The sequence below is a fragment of the Apodemus sylvaticus genome, chromosome 3 (assembly GCF_947179515.1).
Source record: "Apodemus sylvaticus chromosome 3, mApoSyl1.1, whole genome shotgun sequence".
Lineage (NCBI taxonomy): Eukaryota > Metazoa > Chordata > Mammalia > Rodentia > Muridae > Apodemus > Apodemus sylvaticus.
Window position 1 is genome coordinate 152572237 of NC_067474.1, and position 13382 is coordinate 152585618.

Consider the following 13382-nt stretch of genomic DNA (forward strand, 5'->3'; position numbering starts at 1 on the left):
TCTGGCCCAGATTGTCTGGGTTTGATTCTTGGTGGCATATAACAAGATGGCCCTGGAGAGATGACTGACTTCTCTGCACTTAAGATGCCTCAGCATAATAATTATATATATATATATATATATATATATATATATATATATATATATATATATACTGAGGGCTACGGAGGATGAGTTATTCTATGTAAATGGCCCAGTGCAGGGTCCAACCTCATACTCATTTGTAATCTTTGATTTTGGGGTTCATCTTTTTCTGGGGCTTGGTCCAGGCAGGTGACATGTATCAAAGCCCATTCTGAGTCACAGAGAGTAAAGAGATGGCAAGAGAGATCCCAAGGGGTCAAGTGTCCAGATCTAGTTGGCTCGGTCCAGCCATCTGTAAGCAGGACAGAAATGCACACCCATGCCCAAGAGAGGAGGTGAGGCAGAGGTGGTGCCAAGGCAAGGAAGTGAGAGGACTACCAGCCGGGGAAGGAGCTACAGGGATACCTCGGGTCAGTCCCGCTCTGCCCAGACCAACCCCAGCCCCCAGCCCTGAGCCCACAACCAGCTTGGATCAAGAGCGCCAGTCCACAGAGAAGAGAAGAGAGGCGTTGAAGGCATTTATTCATGAAAACACTCAGGTTCAGGGGAGATGGCTACTGGTTACAAGCTCGAAGGCTCTTGTCAAACAGCCACGGGCTGGGGCACCCCCAGGGAGGGGGTGAACTGGCAGCCCCTGGACATGAACAATGGTGCCAGCATATCAGGGGACAGCGGGCCCTTCCTCGACACCTGCCCCGCCCTAAAGTGCAGCTGGGAAGGAGGAGTGGACGGAATGGGGAACTAGAGAAAGCCGAGTTCAGCAGAGGCCTCCTGTCCGCTATGGTCCCAGGTGATGGAGCTAGACCATGACCTCTTTCAGAAAGGCTAGCCCCCAAGGACAGTGGGGGGCTGATTGCAGCTGCTTCCCGAAGGGTCCAGAACGTGGGGAGCACAGAGCTAAGATCTCTGGAGGGAGAGAGGGGAGGGATCTTCTTTCTTCTTCGTGACACTCTGGCCCTTGAGTCTGCAGGGTCCTGCCCCAGCTGGACTCCTAAGCCACTCTATTGAAGGGGTTACTTCCTGGGTGGTGGGGAGGGAGGGACAGAAGGAGGGAGGGAAGGAGGGAGGGAGGGAGGCTTTTAGGGAAACCCGTGGGGCTGCAGTTTCTGACTTCTGCCAGCGGTCTTCCCACCCAGATCCTCCTGCGAAGATGATATGGACATGATACCCACCCCCTGCCCATCACTCGGGATCCTGCCCCGTCGGTTGTGTGGGTCCTGGCCTGGGCCTGCCCTGTGTGAGGGTCTCACAGCTCAGCCCACTTCCTCTCTATCCCAAGGGCTCCTCTCCAGAAGGCTGAAAGGAAAGGCCACACTTCACCTTCCAAAGGAAAAGTCCTCAGGAGGCCTGCTTCCTCTCTCCCCATCTCGCATATATTAAATTGTGCAGCTTGGCTCCAGCCCCTCCCTTCAGATCTCCATGGCAACCAGGCAGCATTCCAAGTCCATCCAGTGCCAAAGGGGGAGGGGGTGCTTCTGCCTATCCCCTCCCTCTTCCCTGGAGGGTGGGACCCGACATTCCACAGGGGACGAGAGGGGAGGAAGAGTCGGGGGGCCCTCAGTCCTCAGCCCCCTCTTCCTCAACCTGAGGGGCTCCAGGAGGTTCTTCAGGCTCAGGGGTCTGGCCACCGGGGTGGGGATGGGCGTGGGAGTGTGGCCCAGGCTGGGAGCCTGGCCCGTCTTCACCCTGCACGTAGACGTTCAGGCCCTCGTGACTGGGCTCCTTGCCGCAGGCCTGGCAGCTGCAGTGTACAATCTTCTCTACCAGCTTATCCACCCTGGGCACCTCCTCGTGGCCAGGGCACTCCAAGGTCACCTGGATGGGGCAGGAGGAAAAAAGGGGATGTTTCCTGAAGTCTGGGCAGGTGGAGAGACCCCAAGACATCTTTATACACATCTTAGGGAACCAAGAATCCCTGAGTCCACCTGGACAGCCCAGTGTGTTCTGGGAACCCATCTGGAGGAGCTTTGGGGACTCAGCCCCTGCAAGAATTCCTCCTCCTCCTCCTCCTCCTCCTCCTCCTCCTCCTCCTTCTCCTCCTCTTCTTTCTCCTCTTCCCCCTGTTCTTCCTCCTCCTCCTCTTCTAATGTACTTTTTACAAAAGATTATTTTATGTATGGTGAGTACACTGTCTCTCTCTTCAGGCGCACTAGAAGAGGGCACTGGGTCCCATTACAGATGGTTGTGAGCCACCATATGGTTGTTGGGATTTGAACCCAGGACCTTTGGAAGAGCAGTCAGTGCCCTTAACCACTGAGCCATCTCGCCATCCCCCATCTCTTGTCTTCTTACACACAGCCCTACCCTTCTCACCCATTCCCCCAGGCACACACACACACACACATACACACTCGCACACACACACACACACATGTACACACACACACACACCGTGTCCCAGTGAACTTGGAGACACATCCTGACCCCTTTCTCAGGTCTTCAGGACCTTCGTGCTGGTCCTGGCTGACCTCAGCATGCCAGACCCTGCTGCACTAACACTAACTCTCACTGCCTGATCTGACCCCAGAGGCTGCTAATGTCCTCGCTTCCTTCATAGAAGGTTCTGGCTCCCCCATCCTCCCACTGGTCCCAAACTGCCCAATTCACTCCTGGGCAACTGTTGTGCCTGAGCTCCATCCCAAACTCCTGACGCAGCAAGGTTCACTCTATAGCAACCCCTTAGCAGCCCAACCCTTGCCTTGTAGTGATGCTTCAAACTGTCTCCCTCCCTCCCCCTCCTTTCTTCCACAGAGCATCTACTCATGACTCTTGGGCACAGGTGCAGGTGGGGCACAGGTGCAGGTGGGGCACAGGTGCAGATGGGGCACAGGTGCAGGTGGGGCACAGGTGCAGGTGGGGCACAGGTGCAGATGGGGCACAGGTGCAGGTGGGGCACAGGTGCAGATGGGGCACAGGTGCAGGTGGGGCACAGGTGCAGGTGGGGCACAGGTGCAGGTGGGGCACAGGTGCAGATGGGGCACAGGTGCAGATGGGGCACAGGTACAAGTGGGGCACAGGTGCACTTGGGGCATAGGTGTCTGATATGTTGGGGAAACTGTACACGTGACAGCTGCCCAGAGCAAAGGTACACAGCGCTTGAGAGCCTATAGCACAACTTGACTGAGTCAGAGGGTCTGGAACGGTGTCCTGAGGAAACAATGCTTGAACCAAGAGCTAAATAACAAGCAGAAGTTAACTAGCTGAGGGAAGGGGGACAGGAGGGGGCCGTGGTTCAGAGTAAAGCAGAGCATATGCAAAGATCCTGGGGTGCGAAGAACAGAGCAGGTAAGAGGGGCTAAAGTGAAGCAGGTTTGGTTAGTGTCGCAGGTTCTAAGACAGTGCCAGAGACCGGTGAGCCAGACCAGGGCTACCGCGTGGGGCAGAGAAAGGCAGAGATCCTGGTAACAGGGAGCAGAGGCTGAAGAACTGCGGTCTCGGTGACACGGATAGAGCCTTGGAAATATCTGGAATCTTCTATAGGTTGGTGTCAGGGTGAGAAGCCCTGGAGTAAGGACCCCATGTGTATCCCCAGCAGGAACCCTGCATCCCGCACACATGGTAAGTGTCGAAGGCCTCCAACTACGGTGCAGGGGTGCAGGGATCAGGCAGCTATACTCACAATCTCCCACATGGACTGGGCCGGCATGCAGGAGTCACAGTGCACCAGGGACTCTGTGGACTGCGGGAAGGTGTTGGGGACACTGTAACTGAAGCATTGTCCTAGGCACGCCCTGTGGGAGGAGATGTCGCTGAGCTGGATCTCCAGATGTGGGAGGCAGGGATGGGCAGTGTTCACCGCTCCCTGCGCCCCTGTCCTCACCCTCTTCCTCCCCACAGAGTCCCACCTGTTCTGGATAGACTTGGCCTCACAGCCGCTGTGGCCCACAATCTGTGTGATGTTCTTGGCTTCACACCAGGCACTCTTGTCCGGAAACAGGGCCAGCTTGTTGATGGGTGGCGGGGCAGCCAGCAACGTGACAGGGAGGACAGCCCCCACCAGGACCCAAAGCATCGTGCCCGTCACCTCCAGAACCCTGGAACTAAGCACAGGTGGCATGTAAGGTGCAGTGTAGCCTCAGAGGTTAGGTACTCAGGAGCTGAGGTGTCTTCCAAATATGGGCTCTGATCCCAGGATTCAAAGCCAGATCTCCACAGACCAGTAACTTTTGTTGTTGTTGTTGAGATGTGGTCTCGTGTAGCCCAGGCTGGCCTCCAATTAAGTCTGTATCCAAGGATGACTTTGAACTACTAATTCTTCTGATCCCACGCACTTATGGTAGCCCGATGCCCAGCTCCAAATACACCTCGGACCTCGCTAAACCTCAGAAGCAGCTACATGTAGTATCGTACCTGATAGCATTGAGGGGACTGACCCGGTCCTCAACAGGATAGTTACTAATGTCAGACGGGGAGTGCACCTCAGTGTACGATGTGTGCCTGGCTTGCACAAGGACTGTGAATTGGATCCCTCATATTATAAACCCAAAGTAATCCTTTGATCACAGCCTTAGAGACCATCGTCCATGTCTCCTAAAAAGACATTGATACTCAACTCTATACCACTCAGACAGATATGTTTCTTCTTAAGATTCTCCACCAGAGTCTAGCACACTCACCACGTCATTATCCGCAGATGGATCCCCCCCCCCATTTTCCTATCTATCAGTCTGTCTGTCTGTCTCTGTCTATGTTTTTCGAGATAGGGTTTCTCTGTGTAGCCCTGGCCATCCTGGAACTCACTGTGTGCACCGGGCTGGCCTCGAACTCAGAAATCTGCCTGCCTCTTCATCCCAAGTGCTGGGATTAAAGCCCTAGGCCCAGACCCCTGAGGAGGATCGGATCCTAACCATTTACAAGTCAAGACCATTTACAAAGTTCTCTGCTTCAGGAGTAAGACATTAAATTCGAGAGTCAACCACCAGATGGCGCTGCAGGACAGAGTCTGTGTTTAAAGGATCCCACTCAGAGGCGGACTTCTGCCTCCTTCCCCAATTTTATCTTCTGTAGGCTTCACCCACTCCTACTCTCCCACCTTACCCCACACACACCTCAGAAATAGGGGGAGTTAAGAGAGACCTAAACCAAGGAAAGTACTTCCAAAGTCTCCGTCCCCCTGACCCCTCTGAGATAGGACACCGAGGATGGGGATCTTTGTCTGTCCAGTGCTTTGTGACCCTGGATCTTCAAGTCTCAGTTCTCCACCTGTAAAATAAGTGGCACTTTCAAACCTGAGAGTGTGCCCGAATTCCCTGGGGACTTACGGTGTGAAAGCTCCCAGCTGGGATAGGATTCCCATTTTCCCAGGGTGAACGGTTCCGATAGGCGCAGGCTGGGAATACACCCAGCTCCGACAACTGGAAACTATCTTAGTACCAGAAAGCGGTGGAGGTGGTAAAGGCAGGGGTTTCAAAAAGTGTCTAAAGAGGTGACAGCGAGAATCCCATTCCAGTGCGCTGAGAAAGCGGGATGCCAGGGAGGGTGGGGCAGCCTCCGGGCTCATGGAGCACACACACACACACACACACACACACACACACACACACACACACGCACGCACTGCCTCTGCCCCTCCCTGCCCCCGCCTCTGCCCCGCCCCCACCCCACCCCCTGCTCCCCCACCCCCTGCTCCCTACTAGCTATTACTGCTCTTCTTGCTTCTTGGTCCCTGAAGATGACAGGGATAGGGACAGCTGGGGGTGGGGCCCAAGCCCAATAACTTTCTTCTGTGATCTACACAAACCAGGCTCACTGACAAGATCTACAGCAAACGGACATTTTTAGAGCAAGCACACCCTAAAGGAAGCGACTGGGCTCCTTCCTAACTGCAACTCAACAGCCTCAGCCTCCTGTCCCTGCTCCTGATAGAGCCCCTGCGTCCCCCCAGGAACCAGCCTGAGCCAGTGTACAACCTTGGCCTTCTAAGGCGGTCCAAAGCTCCTAAGAAAAGACCAGAGCTCCTTGTCCCTCCCTGTGCTGGACTAGCCCCCTCTCAGCATCAGAAAGTCCCTGCTATGTCACCTGACTCTGTGACACTTCCTTGGCTATGACAGACAGGAAATAAGACCCAGGTAGGAAGTGAAGCTAAAGTCTCAGTAGGAGTTAGGTTTGAGATCTGTTTTCTGTGGGTTTTTTGTTTGTTTGTTTTTTTCCCCGAGACAGGGTTTCTCTGTGTAGCCCTGGCTTTCCTGGAACTCACTCTGTAGACCAGGCTGGCCTCAAACTCAGAAATCTGCCTGCCTCTGCCTCCCAGAGTACTAGGATTAAAGGCGTGCGCCACCACTGCCTGGCTAGGTTTGAGATCTGAGCTGAGTCCCGACAGCAGACTCATGAACGTGGGAGTCTGATTTGGACCAGGAACTCAGAGATGAGGCTTGAGGCTGCCAACCAACACAGGGACTGGCTAAAGTGGAGATCAGCCTGGATGTTAGCCACCAAGCTACCTGGAGACGGGATACGGGGGCATTTGCAGTATCCTTGGCCCAGAGAGCAAGCTCTGTTGTTAGAACAGGCAGACGTTGAGAAACGAGTTAGGTTGTTAGGAAAACACCTCCTTTGTCTTCCTTTTCAGATGCCCAGCGGGGAACTAAGATTATCTATGCCCTTCAGAAGGGTGGTATATACCCCAACCCACCACACCCTGACCAGGACCTGGGAGCAGAACACTGGGATCACCCTCGACCTCCCCAGGACAGCAGCCAGAGCACCAGTAGACCCGCCCACTGTCCCTAGAGTTCTCAGTGTTTGAGTTCTGTAGTCTAGGAGCTGTGTAGCTGTAAGAGCTTCTCTCACAGCCTACTTCCCTTGGCTATAAAGGAGAAACACAGCTCCTTCCCAGACCTGGGAAGTTCCTATGACAGCACTCAGCACCTAACACCCAGCACCCAGTCTCCACTACCCAACATCCAACACCCAGCAGTCAGCATCTAACACCCAGCATCCAGTATCCAACACCCAACACCCAGCACTTGGCATCCAATACCCAGTCATCTAGCACCCAGTATTCAATACCCAATATCCAACACCCAACATCCAGCACTCAGCACCCAGCATCCAACACCCAGCATCCAGTACTCAGCACCCAGCATCCAGCACCTAGTACTCAGCACCCGGCATCCAGGACTCAGAATCCAACACCCAAGATCTGGCACTCAGCACCCAGCACCTACCAACACCAGCTCACTTTCCAAGATCACAAGTAAAACTGGACAGCGCCAGAAGGAAGGCAAAATTTGCCATTAAGAAAGGCCCTCCTCTACCCCTCACACCCTACCCAGAGGCCATGGCGCCTTCCACCCGCTGGTGCAGGTTTAATCTTCTGTTGATTCCACTTGTTTGTGTTCTCAACCAGCAACTCAGCAGCGGTTGGAGTTTCCCTTCCTGGGCCCTCAGAGCCTCACCCAGCTTCTCATAGCTTCCACCCTGAAGGTCACACAGAGTGCCAGAGAGCCAGGGCAGGACCGGAGTCAATCAGTCATCTGTCCATCAACACCCAGGCTCTGCAGAGCTTGTCCCAAGACACATCAGAGCAGAGCCATGGCCTCCTGTGGGCCATTTCAGTCCCTGTAGCTGGCACTCCCTTTCTGGGTACCTTCAAGGAAGGTGAGAGAGAATGGAGGGTGTAGCTGGAGGACCCTACATCTACCCACAGGGGAAATGCAGACATGCCTGCTTGAGGGAGTTGGAAGATCATAATTCCAGATTGAACAAAGGACTACGGATGGGTACTAGTGAAGGTTGAGGGAGGGAACTCCTGGCTGAGAGTTTACTGCTAGAGCCAAGACCAGAAGAGGGGGTAGCGGGGCCCTAAAGCCTCTCTTGCCTGGCAGGAAAATGCAGCCGCTGTTCAAAAATGCTATACCATGTCAACTTACAATCACGGTACTGGGCAGGCCCCGTCTCCCCTGCTTTCCACATGAAGAATGGGAACACCCACACACGGCAGCTGGAATTTGTGTGAGCTTATACGTCCTGACAGTAGGGAAAGCCAAGGCTTGGTTCTGAGCAAGTCAGGTGGTCCGGCAGTTACCCGCCCCGGTGAAAGTCTCGTGGAAACGAGAGAAAGGGAAAGCAAGAAATGGGAAGAGAGGTGTCCAGGGAGTGGGGAGCTGAGATGGAATCTGGGGTATCAGGGTGCAGGGGGGGTGTGCCCTCCTCTCCCTGTCAGAACTCTGGTGATCAGCCACTGCCTCACCTGAAACCTGGTTCCACAGACCAAGAGTGCGAGCCCCAAAGACGAGCGTAGGTCACGGCAGAACCTGGCTCCTGGGGTCTGGGTACAAGAGGGGAGTGTCCCACCAGGAGTTCGGTGGCATCACTAGCACAGGCTGACTGTATACAGGTGCCCACCCTGGCCACACCTCAGACCCGGGGATGGGGTAGCTATTCCTAGTGAACCTCTCAGGGTTCTAGATTCTGACAGGTGTAGACTTTCTTTCCAGCTCCCCATAAGGAGAGCCTGGCCTTTTCTGAATTGCCACTCATAGAGAAAGGAAGCCCTGACAGGGCGACACCCACAGGGTGACCCATGCATCTCACACAGGCCAAGAAGAGGCTTGCCCATCTCTCCCGGACAGGAAAGGGGCAGAGAGCACTGTGGTAGCTTCCCATGCCCCTGACTCACAGGGCCCTTCAGGAATTCCAGGGGGTGGAGCTGCAAATGCACAGGGCTTGGCTCACAGCACACCTGCCAGACACCAGCCGCTGCCCTCACACTCATCAGACAGGTAGAAGCCATGGTCCTAGCCTGCCCATGAATCAAACCACCAAAGACCATTCAAGCCGTTCAGGGGTCTGGCCTAATCAGGCATCTGTGTTCCCCACATGACTCTGAGGCCCAGCCAGGTCAGGAGCTGTACTCCCCCCCCCCCCACTGCAGTTCCCTAGGAAAAAAAAGGCCCCTTAATGTCATGACTGTGTCCCCTCAGTCACATGACTGGGTTCTAATACCTGTAGCCAGATGGGGACTTAGCTATCAAGGACTTAGCTACCACCAATAATACCCACTAAAGCCTAAAGCCTTTTGAACAACAAAGAGGTGACTTGAACTTTGGAAGGAATAATTACCCCCAATCCCCCCCTTTTTTATTTTTTATGTTTTTTTTTTTTTTTTTTTTTTTTTTTTTAATTTTGAGACAGGGTCTCACTTTGTAGCTCTGGCTGTCCTGGAACTCATTATGTAGGCCAGGCTGGCCTTGAACTCACAGAGAACTGCCTGCCTCTGCCTCCCGAGTGCTAAGACTAAAGTCCTGAAACAAGTGTACCTGGCTCCTCATTTCCTCTTTTGCTAAATATGAAAAATCAGGACCATTCAATCCCCACAAGGATTTTCAAAGTAGGTTGTACCCACACACCCCCAGGCTTTTACACACACACACACACACACACACACACACAGTCTCTCCTCCACTCTCCACAACTACGGCTGTCTCAAGTTCAAATCTCCGCTCAGCCACCTGAAGGTTTGTGTGCCTCAGTATTCTCATCTGGAACGTGGGAACAGTAGAGGCCACGCCCCCAGGCAGCTGTAAGAGTTACACTGAAGAGTGTGTATAGGGTTGTCACCGTGGGGTTACAGCTTCAGGAAGTCATGAGCAAAGGCTTGTCCTCTTCCAGGGCCTCTTATCCATTTTAGCCCCTGTTCCTCCCTCCAGATCCGGTTTAATCCTTAGTGTTTCTCAATCCGGGAAGCGTCTGCCAAGTGATAGGGATTTAGGGGATACCTTGAGTTGAAACTTAAGCAAGCAGCGGGCTGGCTGGGAACGGTTTCACAAGCTGCCCAGTTTGGCAAGACCTCACCAAACTCTATTTCAGAAGACAGGGCCCTGACAGTATAGCCCCCTCTAGATCTAGCTACCGAGAGAGCAGATGCCTGGTGCCCACTGCGCATGCGGCTGGTGGAGAGGGTGTGGTGCTTGCGGCCGCTGCCCTGGGCTTGGGGGATCAGCAGGGTGGGGCAACCCTTCAGGTCTTGGAATGAGTACAGGGACTTCTTAATGAATCAACTGAAACACCCGCTGCTGGAGAGGGGGCAAAGCAGTATCAGACCTGAGGTCCAGCTCACACCAGCCAGGCCCGGCTCTGGATTCCTGGGTGCCGAGGGGAGAGTGCGGTATCCCTGAATGAATGTCCTAGGGGCAGGGCTGTTCATATAGACCGTGTCAGTGACCTGTACTTCACCTCTGGAAGCCTCGCACTTACTTACCACCTGTGAGATAGACATTGTCGGCATAGCCTGGGAACATCTGGCTTAGTAGAGTCCCTAGGGGAGAGTCTGGCTCCAGTGAGCTGCTTGAGGCCACAAGGATTCCATGACCCCAGGAGCACCACAGGGTGGCTTTCCTTCCTTCAGCTCCAGGACAAAGCCTGAACAAACTGTGCATGCGGGTGTGCTGGTGCCCAGGGTCTATGCCATGCCACCCAGGCCTACCTCCTAAGGCCAGGCAGTCCACCTCCCAGCTTTGGGTGTTCCTATGCAAACAGTCAGGCCCCACAGACCCTTCTGCCCATAGACCAGAAACGGTCTCCAAAACAAATGTATGCTAACTACCGGCTGCAGGGCAGGCAGGCCTACACATCTGCTCAACAGAAGTTCCCCTCAGACCTCACCAACAACCCTGCCCACCCCACAGTCTCCGACCCCTGGGGTTGCCAGTAGGAGGCTGTACCTCTGGCTAAGACACAGCATCCACTCCCCTGTCTACCCCTCGGACACACAGGCCCAGGAGAGAGGTCTCGGCTTTTCAGGGAAGGGTGGAGAGGGGTGGAGGAGGGGGGTCACCAAGGAAACGCCCCAGCCTTGTCTCTTCTTTGGCTCTAAGTCAAGGCAAACCCGCCCAAAGAGTTCCAGCATCCGTGGGAGTCTCGGGAGGCTGGCTGCTCAGTGACAAAGAGTTGGGGGGCTGCCTGTTGACAGCTTTCTTCCCCACCCTCAGCCCGTGCCAACAAGCTGTTTTCCTGGGGTGTTCTGAGTTGCAGGCTGGTGGCTTCCAGCTGGGTAAGGGCCTTGGAAAGTCTGGAAATTGTGGCTTTCTCCCTCGATGCCTCCCAGCCCCACCCCCAGCCAGGCCAAGGCGAGCAGCTGCCCCCTTTAGTGACGCTTGTAAAAGATCATCGCCTGGCCCCGGAGCCAGAGCCGGCTGGAGGGCAGGTGGCTGGCAGCAGAGAGCCCTGCGGTGAACAGTGTCTCACTGGGGTGGAATGCTTACAAGGCTCTACCCGCTGGAAACGCCAGCTCGCTCAGGCAGGCGGGCGCTCACGCTGGGTCTCTCTCTCCCTCTCCCTCTCTCTCTCTCTCTCTGCCCCTGCAAGTGGGGGTGGGTGACACCCGCCAGACTTTCGGCAGGGAAGAGGAGGATTTGGGGTCTTTTGTAGTGCCAGAGGAACTCTCCCCGAGCCCAGCTGGGGGACCGCGCCTCGGAAGCTGGGGCAGGATGCTTTGATTTGGAAAGTGGAAGTCAGGGAGGCTCTCCGCGACCGAGAGAAAAACAGAGAGACAACACGAAAGCGGAGACACTAGCCCAGAGAAAGTGAAAATCGAGGCGAGAGGGACAGCGGGAGGGACAAAACTAAGAGAGCATGGGGGGCGGAAATGGAGCGATGGAGAGCCAAAGACCTGTGGATGGGAGACAGGGGCCAAGTGAGCAGCAGCTAAGAAAGGACCAGGATAGATCCAGAGGACCCGTGAGTCCAGTGTCCCAGCGCTGCCCGGCGCCTGCCGGGCGACGCTCTCCCTCCTACTCACAGTCCTGGCGGTGAAACTCCTACAAGAAACGAAGCCCCGGGGCGAGGCTGGAGACCGGCTCCGGATGCTGCCGGTGCCCCCTGGCCACCCGGGAGCCGCGCCCACGTCCCCAGCGCGGGCGATCGGAGGCGCCGGGCTGGCCGCTGGGCTGCGCAACGCGGGGGTCGCGGGCTGGAGGGGAGCGGAGAGGAACTGCTGGGCTCGGGGGACACTGCGGGTCGCTGGAGCAAAGGGACTCCGGCTGCCCGGCTCCGGCTTGAGGGCCCGGGCGAGACTTACTGCGCGCAGCGGCCGCGGGGAGTGCGACGCGTCCTCCTGGTGAGGTGGTCCTAGAAAGTGGGGTGCGAGCCGCGGGGGTCGCAGGCCCGGGGTCCTCGGGCTGGGGCGGCCCCGCGAGGCTCGGCTGGACTGCGCTGCTGGCCGTCTGCGGCCCCAGGCGGGCGCGAGGCGCGGGGGAGCGGCGGGTCGAGCGCCTCCGACGTCAGGGTGTCTCAGCTCCAAATAGGGAGCGAGGGCGGGGGCAGCGGCGGCGAGGGGAGGGACCCGCGGGCAGGGCGGGCGGGCGGGCGGGCGAGCGAGGGCCGCTCCCTCCACTCGCGAGCAGGGGCGCCCGAGCCACGGGCCCCGCTCCCCGACGGCCGGGACAAGGATGAAAGGGCACGAGCCAGGCGCCCGCCGCTTCCCAGGCTTTGATTCCCCTCCGCCTGGCTTTTCTACGCTGTCAGGTCTTGCCAGACCTTGGAGTGACAATAGTGGACCTTTGGAACTCGTGAAGTGGGAGTCTGGCCCTGGACACGAGCTGAGTGTAGCACCCCAGCCTATTGAAGGTTCCCCCGGGGCCCATCCGAGGCGGTGCCCCATCTTCCCTCAGGAGACTGGGTTCTGACCTGTGCTGTGTCTTTGGCCCTTGACCTTCAGTGGCCTCCAAACAACTTAGCGGGAGCATCCAGAGAAAGGTCTGAGAGGCCAAAACCGACTCACTAGGGCACTGACTCACTGGGGCTCCTTGGAGAGTGGACAGTGCGGTTCCCCTCAGGGAGAAGCTAAATCCAATAAGGTGGTGTAGGCTGGACCATCAGAGTGAGAAGAGAGCTCTGGATTGGGGCTGTAGGTGAGCTGGCAGAGAGCTTACCTAGCTAGCATGCAGCCCTGACCTCTGTTCCCAGCATCCTATAAACCAGGTCTAGAGGTGCCCAGGCAAGGCCCAGAGTCAACTAAAGTAGCAAGTTCCAGGCCACCTTACAAAGAAGAGAACGAAGGTAGTGGGATGCCTTTGTTCCTTGAAGGTGACAGCCCGCAGTACTATCAAACAGAACCGGCAGACTTGGGGAATCCATCCGTATGCGTTACACGGTACGCATGCCCATTTATTTAAGCCATTCGGTAGCGCTCAGCCCTGACCATCTCCACATCGCCAAACATGGAGAGTGGGAAGAGGCAAGAAAGCCTCCTAGTGGCTTAGTGGTAACGCCACCATGGCTGCCCCAGGCCATCTGCTCTTCAACCCTGGCTGTTGTGCTGTTCTTTAGCCTAGAGTTCTCTGCCTCCCTTCACGTCC

The 13382-nt window shown here is 56.1% G+C and overlaps 1 protein-coding gene across 2 annotated transcripts; it reads right to left on the reverse strand.

The window, feature by feature from the left end:
• Positions 1 to 589: 589 nt before the first annotated feature.
• On the reverse strand, positions 590 to 12300 carry Nbl1 (NBL1, DAN family BMP antagonist). 2 transcript variants are annotated; one of them, XM_052177870.1, is made up of 4 exons: positions 12104 to 12300; positions 3930 to 4124; positions 3704 to 3815; positions 590 to 1899 (listed from the first exon to the last, which is right to left on the reverse strand). In XM_052177870.1, exons 2-4 carry the CDS (start codon positions 4094 to 4096, stop codon positions 1642 to 1644), a joined length of 537 nt encoding a protein of 178 aa, XP_052033830.1. In that variant the 5' UTR covers positions 4097 to 4124; positions 12104 to 12300; the 3' UTR covers positions 590 to 1641. The 2 variants fall into 2 exon arrangements, with proteins under 2 accessions (XP_052033830.1, XP_052033831.1); XM_052177871.1 differs by lacking the exon at positions 12104 to 12300 and adding an exon at positions 11825 to 11907.
• Between the last annotated feature and the right edge of the window lie 1082 nt (positions 12301 to 13382).